We start from the raw sequence: 24,725 nt of genomic DNA, 5'->3' as shown, positions 1-24,725 counted from the left end.
AAAACTTCATCCATGATCTATGTCCAAGAAAATAGCTGGGCTGTGACATCAAAAATATCATCAAGGTGAATCAAAAAAGGAAGAAAAAAATCTATAACAATGACAACAACAAAGTTTAGCCCTGCAGGCCTCAGAGATCGCTCTTCTAAAGAGTTGCACCAATGAAAAACACTTGTTTAAAGAAAAATTGTTTCCTGAAAAATCATGAACTGCAGGCTAGCTGGAAGTTTGTTTTTTTTTGTGTTTTTTTTTTTTGTTTGTTTGTTTTGTTCTGTTTTGTTTTGTTTTCTGAAAACAAAGTTTATTTTAATCACCAGTAGTACAACTGAGTGCTATTTCAGCTGATGTTAAGCAAACTCTTTGCAAGCCATATCTCCTCTGCAGGCCATGTTTATTTTGTGCACCCTAATTTACTCTCGTGTGTGTGCATGCAACGTCCCTTTCATGGGACAGTATCTCATATTGAACTCTTTGATCCTGAAGTTCTTATTATTGCAATTGGTTTACAGTGACTTCATCAGTGCAGCCCCATCCAATTCCCAAGTGACTCCTCCTCACCCCCACTACCTGGAGAGTTTCATTGTCCCCCAGCTCAAGCAAGAGTTAATCCACAACATCACTGAGGTAGGAACAAGCCTGTTGTTCCTCATCTAGACCAACCCCCTTCTCAAGCACAGTCAGCTAGAGCAGCTGTCAAAAGCTGTGTCAAGTCGGTTTTGGAGATATCCAGGGATGGACACTTTACAACACCTGTGAACAGCCTGCTCCTGTATTTGGCCACCCTCACAGTAAAAAAATGTCTTCTTGTTTTCCATATGCTCCCCATTCCTAGACAGCATGTAAGAACTGATCAAATAGGCAGACCCAGACATTATTCCAGACATCATTCCTGCCTTTTCCAAGAAGGGCACTGCCTATTCACAACCTTGTCCTGCTAGGAGAATGATACTTTTAGAGAAGTAGCAGAAACAGTTTGATTTTTGCTAAAACAACAGAGGACAAAAGATTACTTTCTAGCATGGGCTATTTTTCCTGATTACCTTGACAAACAGAAGAGCATGGGAGGAGGGAAACAGTAATAGGGAGATGCAGGGAAGCAGAGGGAGGTGGCCAGAGCTCTGGTGGGTGAAGAGGGAGAGGCCAATTAAGGGGAGGAGTCAGAGTAAGGAATATTTGTCATCTACCTCAACTCTTGGTCCTTACTGTCTTCTCTCCTTCCTGCCCAGCCAGTCACTGACTCTGAGCTCTTTGTCTCTCCTAAAAGGGACGTTATTCCAGCTCTACCTTGTCCAGGCCTTCAAGGACTGGATTGTACAAGGTCTCTGCTGCTACCATGGGACCACCAGGAAGTCTTCTCCCATCCCAGGATTCCCACAGCAGGGGTCTGTCTGCCTTTGGTGGAATGAGGATGGAAACTGTGCTTTTCCTCCTGGCATGGCTTTGGGGTAAGTTTCCTCCTTTGCTCCTGGAGAATCAAATAATTTTCTTCAGACAGGATCTTCTGTGAAGCTATTTTAGTCGCGATTGCAATGGCGGGCGTCCTGTCAATCAGGAGCGCATATTAGTAAACAAATCATAACCTTTTATTCCCTATTACCTGACGCCTGATCACCTCCCCTGTTTCCTCACTGGCTGAGTACTACAGGTTCACAAGCTACTTGACGCTCCTCTATACCATATATGTACAATTTTTCTTTTTTTCAACCCTTTAATTTCTCCTTTCTTATGTTTTGAGAACTTGTGATCTTTGTTTTACTGTTCTCACGCTGCTCATCCTGTTTTTCTCAAGCTTCTACCTTATTTTGAACAGTGAGGCCTTCTACTATCCACTTATCTACTTAGCATTTCTCCTTATTATGACTACACGACTACCTTGGAATACAGAAAAGTAATTCTCTGCTGCAAAAACACAACTTTGTTTCTCACACCTACAAGAGCAAGACGTTAACATTCTCCACTGTCAGCCAAAACCTGGTTCATGCCTATTTCCCATCTTGTCTTCTTTTGTGATTCAGGTGTTGCTAACTCAGCTCCGATCAGACTCGTGAATGGCCCCAACCGCTGCACGGGGCGGCTTGAGGTGCTTTGGAATCAGCAGTGGGGAACGGTGTGTGATGACAGATGGGATCTATCCGATGCCATGGTTGTATGCAGGCAGTTGGAGTGTGGGGAAGCACTGTCAGCTCCTGGCTTGGCTCAGTTTGGCCAAGGAACTGGTCGTATCTGGCTGGATGACATGAATTGCAATGGTACAGAAGTTGACCTTTCTGCATGCAGGACCAGACCCTGGGGAGAGCACAACTGCAATCATGGAGAAGACGCAGGCGTTGTGTGCTCAGGTAACTTGTGTTTACACCACTCCTCATGAGGCACCAAGATGCTGTGCTGTGTAGAGGGTTGTTTTTAAGCCTGTTTGCAAGATTTTATTTCTCAGTCAGTGCCACCCTTAGGACTCAGATTGGAGATGGGTTCTTCAGAACTGTCCTGTACTATGCCAAGGACAAGCTCAGTTCTGTTGTCAGTTAAATAGTGTGTATGACAGAGCAGTGATTTTTTCTGTCTGTGCTGTTCTGTTTTTTACTCCATCCCCATACAGTTAATGGGCAAAAAACCTGAAAGGAACACCGCCTGGATGCATATGCTTTCCATGCATGCATGGCTTAAATATGACTTAGAAGTTGAGCATTCCTATTTTTGTATTTGTATTTTTTTTGTTCCATTTGTATTTTGTGACAATGCTCCTGGTGGATGCGTTTATTCTCCAGACTGGCACTGTGATGAGAGATGACCAATATTGGGTCATTTGTCTATGAGCCAGTTCTGACCTGGATGTCATGGTGTTGATGAACGCTGAGCTCCTGGAACTGGGTGGGAAAGGCTTGCGGGTGTTTCTTACCCTTCTACATCACAGTTAACTGGGGACTAAAGCATAATCAAGTGGCCCATAGGTCCCAGGCAGTAGAGAGAGTGCTGGGAGGTGAATGGGCTGCCCATTGCCCCTTTTCATGGCAGTATTTCCCAAAGACTCTGCTCCACTCAGAACTGAGCAATGAACAAGGTTTCCAAGTGCACATACACCTAGTTGGATCTGGAATAGGACTCAACTCCATATTAAGACCTAGACTTACCTATGTCTAAATACAGGTGTCACAGTTTGGGCTGGGTGTCTTTCTGTTAGGAGCAGTGTAGTCCATTCCCCACACAGTTGCCACACAGCTCGAAATGCCCTGGGGCATCTGACATCACTGCATGGGACTAGCAGATGAGACACATTCCCTAAGGTAGACCCAACAGGATACCAGCTGGACTCTGAGGGAGGAATATGTGCAGCATTGCAAACACTGTTGATCACCTTTTTGGGCAATTGAATCAAACCTCAATATTTGGTGAGCTGAGACACCATCAACTAACTAGAATTTCAATATTCATCTCACATGGAGATACCAACATGTATATAAGACATGAGTGTTCGGATATGCAGCCAGTTGCCACCTTGGAACAGTTTCACAACGTCAGTTGAAGGCCTGCTTCATAAGAAAATCCAAATCCTTTCTATTTATCTCTCTAATTAGGAAATCTGAAACCACTGAGAAAAGTTCAGAAGTTTATCCTCATCAACCTTTTCAAGCCCTGGACAGTACTAGTGGAGAACTTTCCTTCAGTCTCTAGGGGATCTTTCCACGTGCAATCCCTGATCCTGTTAGATTGTTGTTGTTAGTGATGGTTGATTGATTGTTTTTTGTTTTTTGTTTTTGTTATTTTTTAATGCAGGACTTAACAAAACAGTTCCACTACGATTAGTGAATGGTACAAGTCACTGTTCTGGGAGAGTGGAGGTCTTTTATGGCCATCAATGGGGAACTGTCTGTGATGACAACTGGGATATAGTTGATGCTGAAGTTGTATGCCGGCAGCTGGGCTGTGGGACAGCCCTATCTGCTCCTTCCTCGGCTTATTTTGGGAGAGGCCCTGAACCCATTTGGCTTGATGAGGTTATCTGCAGAGGAACTGAAGCTGCCCTGTCTGAATGCAGTGCAAAGCCTTGGGGACTCCATGACTGTGTGCACGGAGAAGATGCTGGTGTTGTGTGCTCAGGTAATTCTCACACAAGTGGGTTTACTGGGGTGTGGAGATATGCTAGAGATGTTACAGGGGATCCTGTTCCCTTTAGAGTAGAGCTGACCCAAACACCCAGGAGAACTGTAAGGTAAAAAAATATTTATACTAAAATGGTCTTGCCTCTTCTCTCTAATTGTCCACCGCATGAATCACGGGTAAAACCAGTGTTGCTGCAGTAATTATTTATAGGCTCCCCATGTGATAGCATATGGCCAGTGTATGACTTGGTAGCGAATCTTTTCTCACTGCAGAAAGCAGTGGCTTCAACCACCCCTTCATCTCACCCATGTCAGTAGACTTACTAACTTCCTAACTTCCCCCAAAGCTGTTGAATTAAGCAAGGTTTTTCCCATGGCACATTTTGTCCCTCCAAATGTATTAATATCAGGTCTTCAAATACAACCAGAAACCCAAGGTTCCACCTTCAAGTCTCCCTTCATGATTCCCAGATTCAGTCAATCCTTTCCAATTCACCAGCTGTCTAGTAAAGCAGAGGCAGCATATGCCACAGCTGGTTTACCCTTTGGCATTTGCTGGTGGGCCAGTTATTACAAATATGCTGATTGCTTAGACAACACTGGAAGGAGAAGATTTGATCCTCAACTGCCTTTCCTATAAGGAGGCACTAATTAGAGTATCTCCTTTCTAGCCACATACAGTTTTGTAAAGTTTGTAAGAACTTTAAATATTGAGAAATCCACATTTTCTTCATTGACCCGTGTACAACAAGGGTATTAACATGAGACTGAGGGGCAGTTGGAGAGAGAGGCAGTATGACAGTGATTCTGGAACCTCTAGTTATCCAGGTTCTTTAACACACATTATGGTACCTTGGACATCTACAAGGGGCTGGCAAACATGCTACAAAACATACAGCAGAGCTAAGTCCCCTTGTAATGGCAGATAGAGGCTAGAGCATCTTAAATAGCACTGGACATCGACATTTAAACAAGACTGGGGATTGCCTTCTGGCACCCCAAGTATATTTTAGTTTATGAAATACATTGAATCATAGAATATCCTGAGTTGGAAAGGATCCACAAGAATCATCAAGTCCAGCTCCTGGCTCCACACAGGACCACCCAAAATAAGACGTGTTGAGAGCCTTGTCCAAATGTTTCTTAATTCTGACAGGCTTGGTGCCATGACCAGTTCCCTGGGGATCATCTTCCAGTGCCCAAACACCCTCTCAGTGAAGAAACTATTCCAATCCGATTAATACTTCCCCTGACATAGCTTCATGCTCTTCCATTGGATCCTATCACTGCTAATCAGACAGAAGAGATGAGCTCTCCAACTTGTCAAGACTTCTCTGCAAGACCTCTCCACCCTTGAGGGAGTCAACAGCTCCTCCTAATTCAGTATCATCTGCAAACTTAGTTTGCATTTGAGTCCTGGATCCCGAATATCCATAAACTATTGGAGAGAACTGGCCCCCAAATGGATGCCTTTGGAACCCCACTGGTGGCACTGCTGAACAGACAATGCTGTGATGGTGGAGGAATAGTTTGTGTTGCTTCTTTATGTAATATTTTCCCGTGTCAAAAATCTACAAAATGCAAAGCCATAAGTGAGAGTCACTATATTCATTGACAAGTGGGAGACAGATAAAACAAAATCTGCATATTTCTCTTTTTTTTTTTTTTTTTTTTTCTTGTAGGCTTTGCAAAACCTGCCCCGCTCCGATTAGTGGATGGCTTGACCCCCTGCTCTGGGAGAATTGAGGTGTTTTACGGCCAACGTTGGGGAACAGTGTGTGATGATGACTGGGACTTGATTGATGCAGAAGTTGTGTGCAGGCAGCTAGGCTGTGGGAAGGCCTTGTCAGCTCCCCGTGGGGCTTACTTTGGTCAAGGATCTGACGCCATCTGGCTTGATGATGTCAACTGCACGGGGACAGAAGCTGCTCTCTCCGAATGCATGGCCACTCCCTGGGGAATCCATAACTGTGGGCATGGAGAAGATGCTGGCGTGGTTTGTGCAGGTACCCTTAATTCACCTTAAATCATAGGGGAAGTTAACTGTGAGTGACCCTGGGGTCCAGGTCCTTCACCGCAAATAGGTATTCCAAAGAAATAAATAATAAATAAATAATAAATAAATAATAAATAAAGAGTGGTATCTGCCCATGCCACAGAGCCGCAATCCAGGCAGCACAGAAGCAGTATGAACCAAAACATAGAATCACAGAATCATCTAGGTTGGAAGATCCAAGATCACCTAGACCAACCTCTGACCTAACACTAACACTAACAAGTCCTCAATCCACATTACTGAAAGCCCAAAAAATTGATGCCTTTACTATTTCTCAATACAGGATTTGCTGAGCTGTTTCCAGTCCGGCTGGTGAATGGTTCAAATTCCTGCTCTGGGAGAGTCGAGGTGTTTCATGAGCAGCAGTGGGGGACCGTCTGCGATGACAGCTGGGATTTGGCAGATGCTCAAGTGGTGTGCAGGCAGCTGGGCTGTGGAGGAGCGATCTCGGCCCCTGGCTCTGCTCGGTTTGGGCAAGGAACTGGCCAAATTTGGCTGGATGATGTGAACTGTGCAGGAGCTGAAACTGTTCTCACAGAGTGCCGGGCCAAGCCTTGGGGAGACCACAACTGTAACCACAAAGAAGATGCTGCTGTGGAGTGTTCAGGTACTGCTAACATATGCCATGACATGCGGAGTACAATGGAGGGAATGCATTTGTGAGAAGGGTGCTGGTGGCTCTAGAGTCCCCTCAGGGCCAGGAGAGTGTGCGCTGATCATGCATCTGTGGGCTGAGATATAAGGAGAGTGATACGTGGATGCTAAGGTTGTTTTTCTTTCTGCACTGATCCCACTGCTCAGGATAATCCCTGGGGGATGTGAGCCATGGAGGAGGCCTAGGGCACTGTGTCACCCGTTGTGCCCAGAACCTGGAGCCATGCTCCAGGGAGCAGTTTGGAGCTCTCACGGGGACTAGAGTGCTATGGACTTTGACAGTGAGTCCTGATGGCTGGATTTATAGAGGCTCACGAGTAGGAACTCTGCAGTCCCAAAGGCACAGTTTCCCCCTGCACTCTGGTCCTGTCAATACTCCCCAACCCCATTTTGTTGCCCTGCTGTGGGGGAAGAAATCTGGGTGCTCAGCTCTGAACACTCTACAGATAAAATATTCATTGCTAAAGTACCAGCCAAGGGTGTGGGAACAAATTCTGAGGCCATCCATTGCAGCTTTACACACCAGGGCGTCAAGTGCTGTTGGCTACTGGACCATTGTGATGGTGTTTTGTTTTGGCCCCTCCACAGCACACTGAGACATGCAATGCTCCTGAACATTTTGCAATTGTGTTTTGGTCCAGGTGTTGAAGAAGCAGCTCCCATCCGGCTTGTGAACGGTCCCAGTCATTGTGCTGGTAGAGTTGAGGTGTTTCATGACCAACAGTGGGGAACCGTGTGTGATGATGGCTGGGACAAAGCTGACGCCAGCGTCGTGTGCAGGCAGCTGGGCTGTGGGGCAGCACTGTCAGCCCCTGGCTCAGCTCGCTTTGGAGAAGGCTCTGACCCCATCTGGCTGGATGACGTGAATTGTATAGGAACCGAGGCTGCCCTCTCTGAATGCCAGTTCCAGCCTTGGGGATCCCATAACTGCAAGCACAAAGAAGATGCTGGTGTAGTATGCTCAGGTAACCCCTGCCTGTGTCTCTGTCTGCATGATAGGGAAGGTTTTCTGTACCAACCTACCTGAAGGCTCTGTCTTGATGATGCGCCCTCAGTTCCTGAATGTGTTGTGAGCTCTCTGTCATCATACTGGAGACGTGTTACAAATTCCTTTTTTTGGCATGCGTGTAGGTGTCCTTGTACACACAAGTTCTGTGTTTCCTTTGGCTTAGAAGAACAGAATAGAGCAGAGCAGAGCAGAGCAGAGCAGAGCAGAGCAGAGCAGAGCAGAGCAGAATAGAATAGAATAGAATAGAATAGAATAGAATAGAATAGAATAGAATAGAATAGAAAAGAAAGAAAAGAAAAGAAAAGAAAAGAAAAGAAAAGAAAAGAAAAGAAAAGAAAAGAAAAGAAAAGAAAAGAAAAGAAAAGAAAAGAAAAGAAAAGAAAAGAAAAGAAAAGAAAAGAAAAGAAAAGAAAAGAAAAGAAAAGAAAAGAAAAGAAAAGAAAAGAAAAGAAAAGAAAAGAAAAGAAAAGAAAAGAAAAGAAAAGAAAAGAAAAGAAAAGAAAAGAAAAGAAAAGAAAAGAAAGAATAGATCAGTTGGAAAGGACCTACAAAGATCATATAGTCCAACTCCCTGACCACTTCAGGGCTAACCAGAAGTTAGAGCATATAATTGAGGGCATTATCCAAATGACTCTTGAACACTGACAGGCATGGGGAATCAGCTACCTCACCAGGAAGCCCGTTCCAGTATTGACCAAATTCATAGTGAAGAAATCTTTCCTAATGCCCAGTCTGAACCTCCCCTGGTGCAGCTTTGTGCCATTGCCATGCATCCTGTTATTGGCTACCAAGGAGAAGAGGCCAGCAGCTCCCTTTGTGCTTCCCCTCCTCAGGAAGTTACAGAGAGTAATGAGGTCACATCTTAGCCTCCTTTTCTCCAAAATAAGTGCCCTCGGTCTCTCCTCACAGGACATGCCATCCAGCCCTTTTATCAGATTGGTTGCCTTCCTCTGCATGCTTTCAAGGATTTAACTTCTTTTTTATACTGTGGAGACCAAAACTGCACATAATATTCAAGGTGAGGCCACACCAACACTAAATATAGCAAGAGAACCACCGCTTTTTACCAGCTGGCTGTGCTGCTTTTAATTCATCCCAAAATGTGCTTTGCCCTCTTGGCTGCCAAGGCACACAGCTGACTCGTGCCCTTGAGCATGCTGTCAACCAACATCCCCAGGTCCCTTTCTGCTGAGCTGATCTCCAGCCTGTGCCTGGCTGGCATTGCTCCGTTGCAGGTGTAGAACCCAGTATTTTCCTCTGTTGAACTTCATGCTGTTACTAATTGCTCAATGCTCCAATCCATCTAGATCCCTCTGCAAGGCCTTTCATCCCCCTAGGGAATCAACAGCACCTCCCGGTTTAGTGTCATCCTAAACTTGCTGAGGATGAGCTCCACTCATGCATCCAGATCATGGATAAAAATGTTGAACAGGACTGGCCCTAGAATGAGCCCTGGGGAACAGTGCCGGGGATAGTCTGCCAGGCAGATGTAGCCCCATTCACTACAACCTTTAGAGCTCTACCATCGAGTCAGTTCATCACGCGGCGTAGCGTGAACCTGTTCATCTCACAGTTGGACAATTCGTCCAGAAGGGTGCTGTGAGGAGCAGTATCATAGACCGCAATGAAATCTAAAAAGACTGCATCCACTGCCTTCCTTTCATCCACCAAGCAGGCGGCTTTGTCATAGAAGGAGATCAATTTACTAAAGCAGGACTTTCTCTTGATGAACTCATGTTGACTCTGCCTGATGATAGCTTTGTTCCTTAATGTCATTCGATATCCCCCAGGACATTCTTCTGCATAACTTTTGCAGGACTGAGGTCAAACTAACAGGTCTGTAGTTTCCTGGGTCTTCTCTCATGCCCTTGTTATGGCTGGGTGTAGCATTGCCTAGCTTCCAGTCAGCAGGGACCTCTCCACACTCTTAAGACCTTTATTAAATTATTCTGACTTATACTATAGTATATCTAAATTATATTCTGCAGAATATGGTACACAGACAATTGTCCACTTAGTTTTGAACTGGGGAAGATATCTCAACTTCAGGCAACTGGATAACTGTATCCTGGATGTCACAAGATACTCACTGTGATTATGTATTCTATCTTACTTTTAATCAAGCTAATGGCAGCTCTGTAATGTATATTCCTGCCCTTGCTATTTTCTTCAGATATACCAAGAGTAGCTCCACTCCGATTAATGGATGGGCCAAATCGTTGCAGTGGGAGAGTTGAAGTTTTTTATGGCCAACAGTGGGGAACCGTGTGTGGTGACAGCTGGGATATAAGAGATGCAGAAGTCGTCTGCCAGCAGCTGGGCTGTGGGAAAGCGCTATCCACTCCAGCCTTTGCTTATTTTGGAGAAGGGTCTGGCCCTATCTGGTTGGATGATGTGAATTGCACAGGAACTGAAACTGCCCTTTCCAAATGTGAGACCAGTCTATGGGGAGCCCATAACTGTAGTCACGGAGAAGATGCTGGTGTTGTGTGCTTGGGTAAGTCTCTTCTATTTCACTTTTTGATTGACATTTATGGTATGTGGAGGGATGCTTGAAATGCCATAAGGTGCTCTCTTCCCATCCTACAAATCTCAAAACACAGTACTATACAGAAAAAGTGCTTCAAGCAGGGATGTTTGTAAATCCATTCGTGTTCCCCTCTCCTTCCCATTCAAAATCTAACCATAACACTGTGGTGCTGCAGTCCAGCCTGCCACTTGCTGTGCTCAAGAATTTAAATTTGGGACTCTTTCCCACATGAGCTACTGGTAAACTTGACGGCATTGAAGGACTGGTGTGATTCATCCTAGTATAGAAACAGCACACTGTCACTTGGGTTCTTCTGTTGTTGTCAGTGACAACCCCAATGAACATATCACACTTGAAAAATCAAGATACATGCTGTTTTCTTTCTTTCCTCTTCAAGACAAGAACATGAAAAAGTGTTGCAGGAACTGGTTAATATACCTTCCCTTCTCCTTTCCTTGCTAGAACCATCTTCAAGAGACCTGCTTTCCCCAATGTTTTTCCAACGTCTTCTCTGAAACCTTTACAGCTGACACAATTTCCTCAAAATTGTTGCACTGCACTTCTTTGCCACTAAAAGGAAACTCTGACCTGACTGCCTTCACCTGGAATTTATTGTACAGTCTCTTATCTCTTTGTAGTGTGGATTGCTATTTATTCTTTGCATCTACCTTTTGTTAAGTGTGTTACATCCCCTCTCAGTTTTCTCAGGCTCTTCATATCCCCATCTTGAGACATGTTTTTAAGCTTCCTTGCATTCCCCTCATTCTTCTCTGGTTTCTCCTTAGCTACTAGGCATATTTCTTCTAATCTGTTACCAAGCCAAGGCTTTGGAAGGCCTGGGTAGCTCTGAAGGCTTGATTTGGATATCTTGTAGTTAGCACTGCCTTTTATACCTGTCTATATCTTTCTTTGAAAAGCACAACACTTTAGAGTGCCACTCTTAATCCTTTTTATCTCTTTGTGAAGAATTGCCATGTAATTAATTCCTCTTCGTCCTATGTGCAATCATGTTACCTCCCCAAAGTGGTACACTTTTGAATTGCCTTTACTGGAGATAACCTGTTTCTCTCTGGCTACTTGCCAACAACTTGAAAATACCCTGTGGATTCACTGACTAAACACAGATGCCTGTGTCTGAATTAAATGTACTGTTGTCCCTTTGCAGCCAGCAAAGACTAAGACAACACAGTCTGTGGCAGGATTTGGCCCCAGATGCATTTGGGATGCAGACACCCAAAGCAGTTTAAAGAAACTGCAACCCAACAGAGCTTATTTTCTTTCTGTGACTGCAAAGGGTCCTCAGGGGAGTTGTAAAAGTGGGGTTCAGTTGCCAATACATACCTGTCTTGTGTCATCTGAGGTATCCTGTGATATCCCACCCAGTCTCTGATTGCAGATCCAGAAGGGCACAAATTACTCGTGATCCTCTATCAAGTCTGCCAGCCCCACTGGGATGTCTGGGATTCCCTGGGCATCTCAAATAGCACTAGGTACCAATAATCAGGAAAGCAAATCAGCTTCTTGAAGCTTAATCTAGCTGAGGTGAATCGTACCCCAGTGTTCCCACCATGTTCCCTAAAGAGCTCACTCTTGGCAAATGTCCCTGCCCTTGAGTCATGGAGTTACTTGGATTTGCTGTCTGGGCATGGACAACTTTCTAATCAAAGATAGGGAGAAAAGGGTTTCAAGCACCTCAGATTTGGGGGTTTGAATCATCAATACATCTCTTTTCCTTTGTTTCAGGCAGCACTTTTCCTTGACCTTTGGGGCAAGCAGGGAAAGCAATCACATTGAACGTCCTTCTTTTCTCCATGGTGCTTGCCCCTGGAATTCAGACTAAGCCAATGAGTGCATGCAATGCTTGTTGATGTGGTAAGCAGGAACGTCTTTGCCAGAATAACTTAACTTGTCTTACCTTTGTGGCTCAGGTGTTCCAGAACCAGTCCCAGTCCGGCTGGTGAATGGTTCGAACTTCTGCTCTGGGAGAGTCGAGGTGTTTCATGAGCAGCAGTGGGGGACCGTCTGCGATGACAGCTGGGATTTGGCAGATGCTCAAGTGGTGTGCAGGCAGCTGGGCTGTGGGGCAGCGATCTCAGCCCCCGGCTCTGCTCGGTTTGGGCAAGGAACTGGCCAAATTTGGCTGGATGATGTGAACTGTGCAGGAGCCGAAACTGCCCTCTCTGATTGCAAGGCACGGTCCTGGGGAGACCACAACTGTAACCACAAAGAAGATGCCGGTGTGTTCTGCTCAGGTACTGCTAATTCATACCATGTAACATGGAGTACAATGGAACCTCTTTCAGGGAGAGGTACCTGTGGCCCTGGGGGACATGTTTACCAATGTTTCTCTTGGTTGGGTTACAAGAGGATTGAATTCAGTGCTATTTTAGATTACTTAGGAGATTCAAGACACCTGCACATTGCAGGAGGATGTGCCACATAGTATTTGAAGAAGCCCAGTGTTCCTACAGAGCTGCAGCTGGAAGTCAGATGACTTTGATTGGCTACCAAAATGGATGTTTTCTGGTTGTTGAAGTCACATCGGAAGTGTGGGCCAAGTGGGGAGAGGGTATCCCAACATGCTGCAGAGTGTAGTCAGCCGGTGATGTGCAGAACCGTTGTGTTGAGTAATGAGGTAAATGGCACTCTTTAAGTCATGACTGCACAACATCATGACAGAGACCCATAGCACAGTCACTGGGGCATGTGGGAAGCAGAAACAGATGACACAGACTACCCTGGCCATCCTAGACCCTAGATCCCTAGAAAAGGGGAATGTTGTGTAACCAATGATAACACTGGCAGCATCTGCTGCTTTCCCTGGGGCGCTAAAGCAAGAGCTCAGCTCTTGGTGCTCTGTCCAGTAGCAATCTTCTACAGGTACAAATGAGCTCTAAGGCACTATCAGAGCAAATCTTTCAACAACTTTTTTTGGCACAAGACCCCTGTGAGGAAAGATGTTTTCCCTCTTCCACAGAGCGCTGAGGCATACAGTGCACCCTGAGCTTTTTCTGTGATTGCTCTGTGTTTTGGTCCAGGTGTTGCAGAAGCAGCTCCCATCCGGCTTGTGAACGGTCCCAGTCATTGTGCTGGTAGAGTTGAGGTGTTTCATGACCAACAGTGGGGAACCGTGTGTGATGATGGCTGGGACACAGCTGACGCCAGCGTCGTGTGCAGGCAGCTGGGCTGTGGGGCAGCACTGTCAGCCCCTGGCTCAGCTCGCTTTGGAGAAGGCTCTGACCCCATCTGGCTGGATGACGTGAATTGTATAGGAACCGAGGCTGCCCTCTCTGAATGCCAGTTCAAGCCTTGGGGATCCCATAACTGCAAGCACAAAGAAGACGCTGGTGTAGTATGCTCAGGTAACTCCTGTCTCAGTCTCAATGGTGTCCACAAACATGGAAATAAGATTTTCACCTTCAGTAAAAGGACTTTTCTGAGCTCAAGCTGCTCCTAATGTCTGCTATTAATGACTGTGGTGTATAAACCCAGTCTTGTGTGATGTATACAGTGCTCATGGCCCTGGCCATGGTCAACAGTCAACACTGGAAGATGATCCATAATTACTGAGTTGCCATCAGCAAGCCTCAGTCTGATAGTTTGATTAGTATGCCATCATTCAGCTTCTGAAGGCTCCAAGAATTTTACCAGGGCTGGATAGGTACCATAAATATCCCATTCCTGGTTGATTTACAAGGCTCAGGTTTGTAGTCTCATATGAACAGAGTCATCTCTAAGACTGATAGTTTTACAAAAAGATCACATGTAAAACTAAGCAATATTTTCAGCAAGTCTTGGCCTCTGGCTGACTGGGAAGTCTGTTTCATTCTGTCATGAGAAGTAATAAAATGGCACATTTCAGGATTTATAGAGAGTTTTGGAAAACTGAAACCACGGAACGTGGAATGTGTCTTTATAGCACTTTTATCTAAGTGCTTTTTCAGTTTTCTCTCCGGTGTCTCTTGCATACCTGCAAGAAGTCTCCTGCTTTGTCAAAGCAGTTGAGAGATTCCTTGGATCATAGGACAATTCAGACCTCGGGAGGTCTCTACGCCAGACTCATGATCAAAGCAAGGTCAGCTGTGAGGGCAGACCAGCAGGCCTTCATCCAGGCTTGCAAACATCAGGATAATCATCCCTCAGGATAATCCTAAAGAATCACAAGGTTTTCTTAAAGATCTGGTAGCCTATTTTCTCATCTTTTTGCCTTTCTTTTCTACTTTTTGGATGGAGCAGGTATGGTGCGCTGTGTCACACAGTGATTCAAATAAACTGTCTGAAACATGCCTGCTCAGAAGGGATGAATTAGCCATTTGTGGGCTCCTTCCAGCTCGGGATATTCAATGATTCTGTGACAGTATGGAGGTAACCCTGGGAGGAGCTCTGTCCACCCAGGAGGTCCTCTTTATCCATGGGACAGCTTGGTTGGCACTAGGACACCACAACGTGCCTACTGTCAGTAGGGTTTAGGTGCAGGGCGTTTATGTGTGCATTTATCTTTTCGGGTTGCTTTATCTGCAGGGATTGCAGAAACAGCTCCTCTCCGGCTGGTGAACGGCCCCACTCGTTGTGCTGGGAGAGTTGAGGTGCTTCAGAGCCAGCAGTGGGGAACAGTGTGCGATGACAACTGGGACCTGAGCGATGCTGCAGTGGTGTGCCAGCAGCTGGGCTGCGGGACGGCCATGTCAGCCCCAGGATCCGCTTATTTTGGGCAAGGTTATGGCCGTATCTGGCTGGATGATGTGAAATGCTCCGGCAGAGAATCAGCCCTCTCCAAGTGTGTGGCAAGGCCTTGGGGAGTCCATAACTGCAACCACGGGGAAGATGCAGGCGTCATATGTTCAGGTAACCTTCATCCATGTCCCATCCTGCTAGACATTAGTAGCTATTAAACCTCTAAGCTGGGTTTTGGCACTGGTGGCCCTTCATCCCTTCTCAGTCTCAGACAAGTGCCACTTGTCTCACTTTCACCGTCTCTTTCCATGTCTCAGACAAGTGCCATGGGGTAAGGGGAGGTGGAGGTGTGAAGTTGGAGCTTGGTATTTTGAGGGATGATTCCCACCTCTTCACATAGCAGCTCATTTTTCCTATTTGCATCTTTGAAATATCACTAGGATATTATGTGTATACTACTAACTCTCAGCGGCCTTGCAGGATAAAGCAAGCTACTTTTACAGATCTGGATTGCATTCATTTCCTTCCAGGTGGGATCTAAACCTCACAGATCTTCCAGAGTGGAGAAGACAGACAATAGTGCCAGCCGACATGTGTACGACATTTATTCAACCCAAACCAAAGTGATCCTTGAAGGCCAAAGAGCATGCAGTACAGAAGCAAATCCCTGATGCTCAGATCTATCACACTGAAATGCGAACATAAAAACAATGTGCCCAAATCGGGGGCGTGCTTGCCCCAGGAATCTTCAGCTAATGAAGAGAGATAGGCACTCGCATGGGGCAAGTCAGCCCAGCTGTCTCCTGAGCCACTTCAGAAGCTTTTTCCTCCCCTGGCTGTAGAAGGAGCCTCAGGTGATTTTGTGTCTGATTTGGGTACCTCTGTGGATGTCTGCAGATGGTTGGAGTGGACACGGTCCCACTGACCACAATTCCTTATCTTGGCCACAAGATCATTTTCCAGGCATGTTCTCTCAGGAGGGAGGGATTATCTGGAGAACACGAGTGGGCATTTGAAGTCAGCTTGAATCCCTGCAACATCTCACATTATCATGCCCTCTGTGCCCAAGAGATCATACAGTTCCCATGCCAGTTCAACTTCTCCTGCTGATAATGCCTCTAATCCATGAAAGCTTTCTTGTGCTGATTGTAGAATACATTATATAAACACCCAGCTTTTGCTGTATTGGCTCGAACAGCTTGAGGTTCCCTTGGGTAGCCATCACCCACCCCCAGAAGATGTTTAGCTACTGTCATGAAATCCTCATGCAACCTTCCCTCTGATAAGTAAAACAGATTGTACCTTGTGGCCCCTCTCTGAGGCATTTCCACCAAGCCTTGAACCACTTCTGTGCTGCTTCTCACTTTTCATCTAAGAAAAAATATATGTATATGTAGGCATGTGACCTGAACTTCATGTTTCTGAGAGTCTGTCTGATGCTCTGTGTCACAGTGAGATGGCCACCAGCTTCACCTCATTTCTGCTCTCCTTGGAGCCACACCGAACCAGGCACTTCCCAAAAAGCAGATGATCCAAGCTCCTTTAGACTTGCTTGGGGAGGAGATGAACTGTTCCGTGAGGAGGAGGGGGGAATGGAGACGGTGTTGTGTTGTAACCTGGCTCAGCATCACACAACCGTTCACTCACTCCCCCACAGTGGGATGAGGGAGAGAATTGAAAAAGGTAAAAGTACAAGAACTCATGGGTTGAGATAAGTATAGTTTAATAAAAAGGAGCTTTCTTTTTTTTCCAGCCAACTTTTCCCAGTTTTATTGCTGAACGTGATGTCATATCGTACAGAATATCCCTCTGGCCAGGTGGGGTTCTGTTCCCTCACAGCTCTTTGTGCACCCCCAGCCTCTTCACCAGCAGGGCACCACAAGAAGCTGAAAAGTCCTTGACTGTGCAACCACTGCTCAGCAACAGCTAAAACATTGGTGTGTTAGCAACATTATTTTCATCTTAAATCCAAAACACAACACCATACCAGCCACTATGAAGGAAATTAACACTATACCAAACAAAACTGGGATATACCCAGTCCTCTCTCCCACCCATACAAACAGCTTGAGTTGGCTGACCAACTTGGAGACACCCAATGTCAATACTGAGATGAAGACCTTAGTGCTTTGCTTTGCTGGGACAAAGCATTCGCGTTGTACTGATGGGCACAAAACATATTGCTTTTTGGAAAGCAACAAATCAGACACACACATACACAGTAATATGTTAGAGCCTAAGTCTTGATTGGACATCCCCAGAATGTGCTAGCTTTGGCCTTTAGGAAGAGTGAGAGAGGAAAAATGGTGAGTCCTCCTCTACGGGGTCAGTTCCCTTGGTCCCCTCTGAGGAGGGGTGGACAAACCTACAAAACTAAACTTGTGCTGTTCAATGTCCAACACCCTTTCCAAGGCTTTTATGGTTGTCCTTATTACCAGTCTGAATCCCAGTGAAAACAAATGCTTCTCAGCAGAGATCTTACAAATACTTCCATAAACTTGGTATAAATATTCATCATGTAGGACAAACAGCTTCTTGACAGATATATGCTCAGGCAGCAGAGGCCCATAAGCAATTTATGAGACAGACAGAATATCAGTTTTAGGGGAAATTTATTGATACTTTTTGATGTTTGCTTTTCAGTGGGAAAAGGTGTTGAGATGTGTTTTCTATCAATGTAGTTATAAACAAACTTGTAAATCATTCAACGGATGAGATAACGGTTTTGCCAAACCCTGAATTCTGTTAAGGCACACTGATGGTTCTTTAGCATCCCTACCATTCCCCTTCTCAGCTGAATCCTACTGGCCCTTCTCCTGTGGCAAGGTGAGCACGGTCTGGTGGGGCCAGCACGGCACTCACGATGTTTCCAGCTCCTCCAGACTCTTGTTAACTGCAGAGAAAGGGAACGGGTAAAATGAAATCTGCTCTCAGGAATTCTTCTGCACCAGAATTTACACCCAGAAGTGACATGGATTCTGCTCTAGAAGAAGGTCTGCATGTTAGGTTATACTGATATATTTGGGTCTATTGGTGAAGAATACTGTGGACACCAGAGCGTTGGACAGGTCCCTCTGGAAGCCAGGATATGGCTGCGTGAAGACCAGACTCTCACCCTGATGCAAAATGCACTGCTTGATCCGGAGGACTGGAGCATGTAGTCCTGATAGAATAACTTTGTGCAGCCCCCAGGTGAAAGCCTGCAGGTCTGCCAAGACCCTACAGCCCTTTTCCTCCATAACAAAACCAACCAAAGACACTCAAGGATTCCTTCCTTCACCTATGCAGGGCCTGTCCAAGCTTCTCTCCCAGGAAACAGAGCAAGAGAAGTAAGGAGTTAAGCTCACAGAGGATTCAGAGAGTTAAACTTAGATATTTCTTTATTATAGATGGTAGAGAGGTGTCTCTCCCTAGACATGGTTCCAGCTGTCCTCCTCCTGCCTTCCACAGATGTTTGTCATTGCTTCCTATTCCAAAAACTGTTCTACCTACCCTTTTGCTGCCCCTTAGGAACCTTGCCCTGTAGAAAACTCCCTTGCAAGCATCTCTCCATCAGAACCCATCCCATAGTCAGACTGTCGCTGGTGTGTTTGTCTGTGCCCTGCTGATGACATCTAACCCACCACATCCACCCTTAGGGCTTCCTGCTTCACTCATTTCCCTGCCTCCAACAGCATCTTCCTGAGAGCAAGAGCCTTCCTGCCTTGTGATTTCCCTTTTGTCCCATCCAGTCCAGCCTGCTGGCTTTGCCACAACTGCTTCACCCTGTCCCCGCATCAATTCAGGTGCCACAGCAGGGGGTGGCTCACCTGCACAGACAACATCAGCATCCTCTCCATGATAGCAGTCGTGTTCACCCCATGGCCTGGCCTGACAGTCAAAGATGCTTTCTTCTGTCCCCGTGCAGTTCACATCGTCCAGCCAGATGACGTCCGGCCCTCGGCCGTAGCGGGCACCTCCCAGGGCTGACAGTGGTGACCCGCAGCCCACCTGCTTGCACACCACCTTGGCATCCTCCATGTCCCAGTGGTCGTCACACACGCTGCCCCACCGATTCTCATGGAGTACCTCAACTCTTCCAGCACACTTGTTTGGGCCATCCACGAGCCGGATTGGCCCTGTCTCAGGAACATCTACCTCTGCACAAATGCCAAAAAAAAAAAAATGTTAAGGGAGCATCCTATGTGCCCCATCACCTGGGGAAAGCATGCCTGCTCGACAGGGGCTCAGGTGCCCCTGAGCACAATGAAGATATGCCATCAGCTTCCTCCTAATGACACATGGGCTTTTCTGGGGTGGGAAGGAAGGAAAGAAAAAAAAAAAAAAAAGAAGAAAAAAAAAGGCAACCAACAAAAAGAGAAAAGAGGCTGTAGGAAAAGGCCAAGATGAAGTTTTCCTGGTCTTTATGGACAGCTTCAGGCTCTACTGGGTACCTGGCTCAAGGAGTCTGTTGATCATAACCACCCTGCAGGACAGAGGTGGGACAAGGGACCACAGTGTAGGAGAGAATTTAACGCTACCCTGGCACAGCTACATCCATGTGTCACCACTGGGTCAACCCCGCTCTGCATCACAGGGCTGGCACCCAGTGATAGGATGAGTTCCTCAGCTGTGTCCCTCTGTTTCCGCTAGAAAACATACACAGAGCTGCACTGCCCCTTTCACAGGGGCTCGGGATGATACCTGATTCAGGTTTGTGTATGGTGGGATCTGCTCATCCTACTGCCCAGCACGCGCAGGGGTGGGCTCAGAGGTGGTTACCTGAGCACACCACGCTGGCATCTTCCACGTGGTTGCAGATGTTCTCTCCCCATGGCTTGTATTCACATTCAGTGAGGGACCCTTCTGTTCCTGTGCAGTTCACATCACTCAGCCATATCTGGCCCTTCCCTTCTCCGTATTTTGACTCTGGGAGGGCTGATAGCGCCGTCCCACAGCCCAGCTGCTTGCACACAACCTTCGCTTCCCTTAAATCCCAGCCGTCGTCACACACGGTCCCCCAGACATCATTGTGAAGAACCTCGACTCTCCCAGTGCAGCGGTTTGGGCCATCCACCAGGCGGACTGAGGTGGAGATGGTAATCCCTGATTCTGCAGAGACATCCAGAGACAGCATGCTCAGGAAGGCAGAAGGCTGTGCACTTTTACCTTGGTAGCCCCCCCCGACCCCTCCTGCATAACCTCTCCCTCCCATGCTCATGGACATGGTCCGTGGTCTTGCTCATGGTCTTAACCTCAAGCCTGAACTGGAGAAAAATGACCACAGGACACCCCAGTGAGCAGACAGGACAAAACCTTGCAGACTGAAGCCCTCTTCTGTGGTGTAAGGACCCCAAGTCCTTAGTGAGTGCTTTGTGTTAAGTCCTAGTTCCTGCCCATGATTGTACCCGCAGTTATTGTGAGTGCACCCCAACACATAGCTGACAAAAGGGGGAGGATGCAAGGATTACCTGAACAGATTGCACTGGCATCTTCCCCGTGGTAACAGTTGTGATCCCCCCATGGCCTCGCCTGACATTCAGAGAGATCAGCTTCTACCCCCGTGCAGTTCACATCATCCAGCCAGATGGTGTCAAAGCCTCGTCCAAATTTGGCTCCAATGGGGGCCAGCACCGCGTCCCCACAACCCAGCTGTTTGCACACAACCTGGGCATCTTTTATGTCCCAGTCATCGTGGCACACGCTGCCCCACTGCTCTTCATGGAGCACCTCAACTCTCCCAGCACATCGGTCTGGGCCTCCCACCAGACGAACAGGCCCTGGCTCAGGTATGTCAGTTCCTAAAAATCAACAGAAAAAAAAAAAAAAAAACAGAGAGAAGTTTTAGAGAAGTGTCTGTGTCCTTGATCACCTGGAGAAAACAGAATCTCCCATGATACACCAAAATGCCCTACTCATCCCTAACACCTATCAACAGCTCCCTTCCTACCTTCTGGCTTAGGAAGAAAGGTTGATGGAAGGAAAAAAAAAAAAAAAGAAAGAAAAGAAAAGACAGCATGGAAGGTGTTAGGAGAGGGAGCAGACTGTCTGTGTTTAATGCCAGCTCTGCTGGACTTGTGATGCAGCTTCTCTGGGTCAAAGTGGATAGGAAGATGGAGCTCAACAAAGTCACTCTGCATCCCTAACCTCCTAGTTGGACGAGTCGGAAATTGCACCATAGCTTACAAGAGGCAGAAGGGACAACGTGGCACAAAGTAGAAGACATCTGGAATTTACCTGAGCACTCCACGCTGGCATCTTCCACATGGTTGCAGGCGTTCTCTCCCCATGGTTTTGCCTTGCATTCGGTGAGGGACCCTTCCGTCCCTTTGCAGTTCATGTCACTCAGCCAGATCTGGCCCTTCCCTTCTCCGTATTTTGACTCGTGGGGGGCTGACAGCGCTGTTCCGCAGCCCAGATGCCTGCACACCACCCTGGCCTCTCGTAAATCCCAGCCATCATCACACACAGTCCCCCAGGTATCCTTGTGAAGCACCTCGACTCTCCCAGAGCAGCGGTTTGGGCCATCCGCCAGACGGATCTCGAGTTTGGTTGTGTCTGCATCTTCAGGGAAGAACAAACATCGCAGGGTGAAGATAGGGAATGAGAAAGAGGGCTGTTCCTCCCCAGGAGGCTGTCCTTATTGCCAGACCAGGAGGAACACAAGCCCGGTGTATCCTAGCATCCGAGATCTTTGGTGTCTGGGAACCTGGTTTCCAGTTGGGAATGGCCAAATGCTGCAGGTGCCTTTGTGACCAAAAGTCCATTTTGAGAAACAAATTGCAGGGTTCATTTTTCAACCGTAACGGGAAAAGTGTAGCCACCCCAAAACTACCCCAGCATTCTTTTTCTGTCTGTCTGCCCATGGTTAAGGCCAATGTCTCCCAACAACCACTGCTACAAGGCACTGGGATAGTAGAAGGGAAGAGAGAATTGAGAAGTTTTCACCCTTTCCCCAGGGAAGCTCTCAGGACCGGAAAGGATTGTCTCAGTGACTCAGTCCTGGTCCAGTTATTAAACTCACAAGGCCACAAAATCTGTCTCAAAACCCATCCCCAGTTACCAGTCCTCTAATCGCAATACCTGCCACCCCTATACCAAGAACTGAATATCTCTAGACACCATCACCCCTTTGCATGGATCTGGGGAACTCCAGTGGGAATAATTCAGTGACTGGAAAGTACCAGGGTCTGAAATCTGAAACACCTTCATATTGGCTCATAGAGGTCAAGGGGACACCAGGCATTCACGTGATTGAGATCAGACTCTGGTATTTATGACCCATGATCCACTCTACTACAGATACTGACCTGCCAGCAGGACTCCTGTGAGGGAAGCTGAAATAGAAGAAAGAAATACGGGATGTTAGTCTGAATCAGCTCTGCAAAGTGCAGAGATTCAGGACAGCAAAACACCAGGCAGGAGGGAAGACCCTGTGAGCTCTGCTAAAGCCCATCATTGTTCTCATCTTCCCAAATCCTGCTGTCAACGGGTTTTGCCCATCTTAGTGCATGTGACATTTGTGATAGAGTTCAGAAAAGGAGAGAAAATGTGGAGAGAAAAAAAAAAATATATGTGTGTGTGTGTGTACTGGGAAAAAATTATTTGGGCAGATAATGTGAAAATATCATAAGAGATCAGTTGAGACTCATCTTGTCCATACTCAGTGATCTGAAATTCTTTGTGCAGACTGATTAAATTACCTAGGCTCCTGTAATAGTCAGCAGAAAGACCTGAGTTGTGGCTGAAGCACAGACAGCCCATCCTAAGCCTGGTGTCCAGAGCAGTGGGTCGAACCGCATCTGGATGTGTTTGTCTCTCCCTAGAGGCTCTGGATGTGACATGCAGATCTTAGCAACAGCTGGGCGAGAGGTGCACATCTGGATGAAACTGCTGAAAATCTGATAAGCTGCAAGTGCCGCAGCATTGTTTCCTTTTTTTTTTGTCAGGACCAGACCCAATGAAGAGGCTTTGCTGCTTCTGAACTTCAGGCAGACACTGGACGAAACTAACTCCAGGGCTACTGCCAGGCCTGTAGACATTAATGCTAGGAATGAAATGCAATGGGGACAGCTATGGGCCAAATAATAGGGCTGTGCAAAAAAGCGTCTTCAAGGTGGAAATCTGTGATGAGTGGTATCGCTGCCCAGAGGCTTCCTCTGGGGATTAATTAGAGGCTGAGGCAAAGTTGGGAAGGGAAAGCTTGCCAGGATCTGTTTGTCCTGGAAACTCAGGAGAAGACTTTGTACTCACTGTAGAAGGTCAGAAGCAAACAAGAGCTCAACACAAACAACAGTTTATGCTCCTACATGTAACAGTCTGGCAAGGTCCCAAGCACTGGCCAACAACTTCAGGCAAGGGCAGACTTGCTGACACCAGAAACGGCATTAGGGCTATTGCCCGGGTAGGTGTCTTTACCACTCACTTCCTTTTTAGCTACTTTTAAAATTCATAATTACCTCCTTCTCTCTGTAAATTCCAGTTATGTTCAGACAGCTTCTCATCTGCAGTGCCTACCCACGTACTGCAACCACAGAGCATCCGCTGCCCACCGCCACCAGGTCTGGTCCCGTCCCTGACACATGGAAACCCACAAAGCCTGGGGACCCACAGGGGAGAAACAAGGGCACCCACTTTGTGCAGTGCTGTCTTATCTCATAAGGGTTGGGATTCAGTTCCTGAACCAGACACTTCTTAAGGTGTCTAGGTATTGGTGTTAGATGGGGCGTCATCCACCTGTGGCTGTCTGGGATGCCAGAGGGGATCCGAGTCACCAACTGCAGCCCTGGTAGTCTAGAGAGGGACTCAGCTCGCTGCAAAGCAGACACCACCAATTGCATTTCACTTCCCTGCAATGTCACATCTGCTTTGTGCTATGGACTACGGAGGAAGCAACGATGGAAGGGAAGGACTGTTGGTAAAGTTATGCCAAGCCGAAAGCGAAGAGAAAAGAATCCCACCTCACTTACCCCAGAGGCATGCCAGGAGGACAAACCTCATGTCGGCAGCAGGGAGCAACGTGTGCTCTGTCTCCACGGGAGAGGAGGGCAGGGAAGAGGCAGGACATGCACCCAAGGGACAGGGTATTTGAGAAGTCCCCATGGCCCTGGCTCCTCCCCTCCATCCCAAAACCTCCCTCTGTGCCCCATGGCAGGTGTTCAGCAAAGTGCGAGAAGCCAAGGGGCTCTGCTGGGAAGTGACCCTTGTGCCATAAGTGTCACGTAAGCCGTAAACCATAGGATTGTGAAACCGGGCTGTTTCAGGAATTTGCTGAGCAAAAAAAAAAAAAAAGTCCTCTCAGTTCAGATCATTCTGGACCGTTTTTTGCAAGGATGGGGGCACCTGGTGTTTTGCAACTCACCTTCCAGGACTGGCTTCAGGCAGGAATAGGGTACTAATGGAAATATAGGGAAAATATATGGGAAAATATATAGGGAAATATATGGGAAAACTAATTTGATCCCTTGGCACTAATTCAGCAAAGGAGTCTGAAAAAAAAAAGTCTCCCAGTGCTGAAAGCAGTGGCTTTATCCTAAGAAGAGATTTTTTTTTCCCTTTTTCTCCTATGTTTGTTCCAAGGGGAAGGAAAATTTTGTGAAATATTGTTTTGATATTTGCCTGTGTTCACAGTTTAGTTAATTTTTCTGTCAGTGTGATTACTTCTCCTAGTCTTGACAATGCCAGACACAGAAGCAGCAGGATGCTCTGTCGCTGGCAATGAAAGCC

At 46.8% G+C, this 24,725-nt stretch overlaps 2 protein-coding genes across 2 annotated transcripts; one reads left to right on the top strand and one right to left on the bottom strand.

The window, feature by feature from the left end:
• The first annotated feature begins 1,084 nt into the window (after positions 1–1,084).
• Positions 1,085–15,238, top strand: LOC136788573 (deleted in malignant brain tumors 1 protein-like). Its single transcript, XM_066987134.1, has 10 exons — positions 1,085–1,445; positions 2,016–2,339; positions 3,772–4,095; positions 5,780–6,103; positions 6,437–6,760; positions 7,449–7,772; positions 9,990–10,313; positions 12,275–12,598; positions 13,385–13,708; positions 14,868–15,238. The coding sequence occupies exons 1-10, from the start codon at positions 1,334–1,336 to the stop codon at positions 15,236–15,238; spliced, it is 3,075 nt and encodes a 1,024-aa protein (XP_066843235.1). The 5' UTR covers positions 1,085–1,333.
• Positions 15,239–17,615: 2,377 nt separating this feature from the next.
• Positions 17,616–24,095, bottom strand: LOC106049357 (soluble scavenger receptor cysteine-rich domain-containing protein SSC5D-like). The gene is made up of 7 exons (XM_013201641.3): positions 23,969–24,095; positions 22,310–22,336; positions 21,237–21,563; positions 20,471–20,800; positions 19,782–20,111; positions 18,830–19,159; positions 17,616–17,913 (listed from the first exon to the last, which is right to left on the bottom strand). Exons 1-7 carry the CDS (start codon positions 23,997–23,999, stop codon positions 17,879–17,881), a joined length of 1,410 nt encoding a protein of 469 aa, XP_013057095.3. The 5' UTR covers positions 24,000–24,095; the 3' UTR covers positions 17,616–17,878.
• Positions 24,096–24,725: the final 630 nt, after the last annotated feature.

Source organism: Anser cygnoides, chromosome W (genome assembly GCF_040182565.1).
Source record: "Anser cygnoides isolate HZ-2024a breed goose chromosome W, Taihu_goose_T2T_genome, whole genome shotgun sequence".
NCBI classification, from domain to species: Eukaryota; Metazoa; Chordata; class Aves; order Anseriformes; family Anatidae; genus Anser; species Anser cygnoides.
Note: the sequence above shows the minus strand (reverse complement) of the source record. Positions and strands in the feature narration are given on the sequence as shown.

What these genes read in the sequence shown, in the direction of transcription:
- LOC106049357 (XM_013201641.3), bottom strand. Translation starts at nt 23,999, where the DNA reads ATGAGGTTTGTCCTCCTGGCATGCCTCTGGG. An exon ending in CCTCCTGGCATGCCTCTGGG is followed by an intron (nt 22,337 to 23,968) that starts GTAAGTGAGGTG and finishes CTTCTATTTCAG; the next exon opens with CTTCCCTCACAGGAGTCCTG. An exon ending in TGCCAGCGTGGTGTGCTCAG is followed by an intron (nt 19,160 to 19,781) that starts GTAACCACCTCT and finishes GCATTTGTGCAG; the next exon opens with AGGTAGATGTTCCTGAGACA.
- LOC136788573 (XM_066987134.1), top strand. Translation starts at nt 1,334, where the DNA reads ATGGGACCACCAGGAAGTCTTCTCCCATCCCAGGATTCCCACAGCAGG. An exon ending in CGCAGGCGTTGTGTGCTCAG is followed by an intron (nt 2,340 to 3,771) that starts GTAACTTGTGTT and finishes TTTTTAATGCAG; the next exon opens with GACTTAACAAAACAGTTCCA. An exon ending in CGCTGGTGTAGTATGCTCAG is followed by an intron (nt 13,709 to 14,867) that starts GTAACTCCTGTC and finishes CTTTATCTGCAG; the next exon opens with GGATTGCAGAAACAGCTCCT.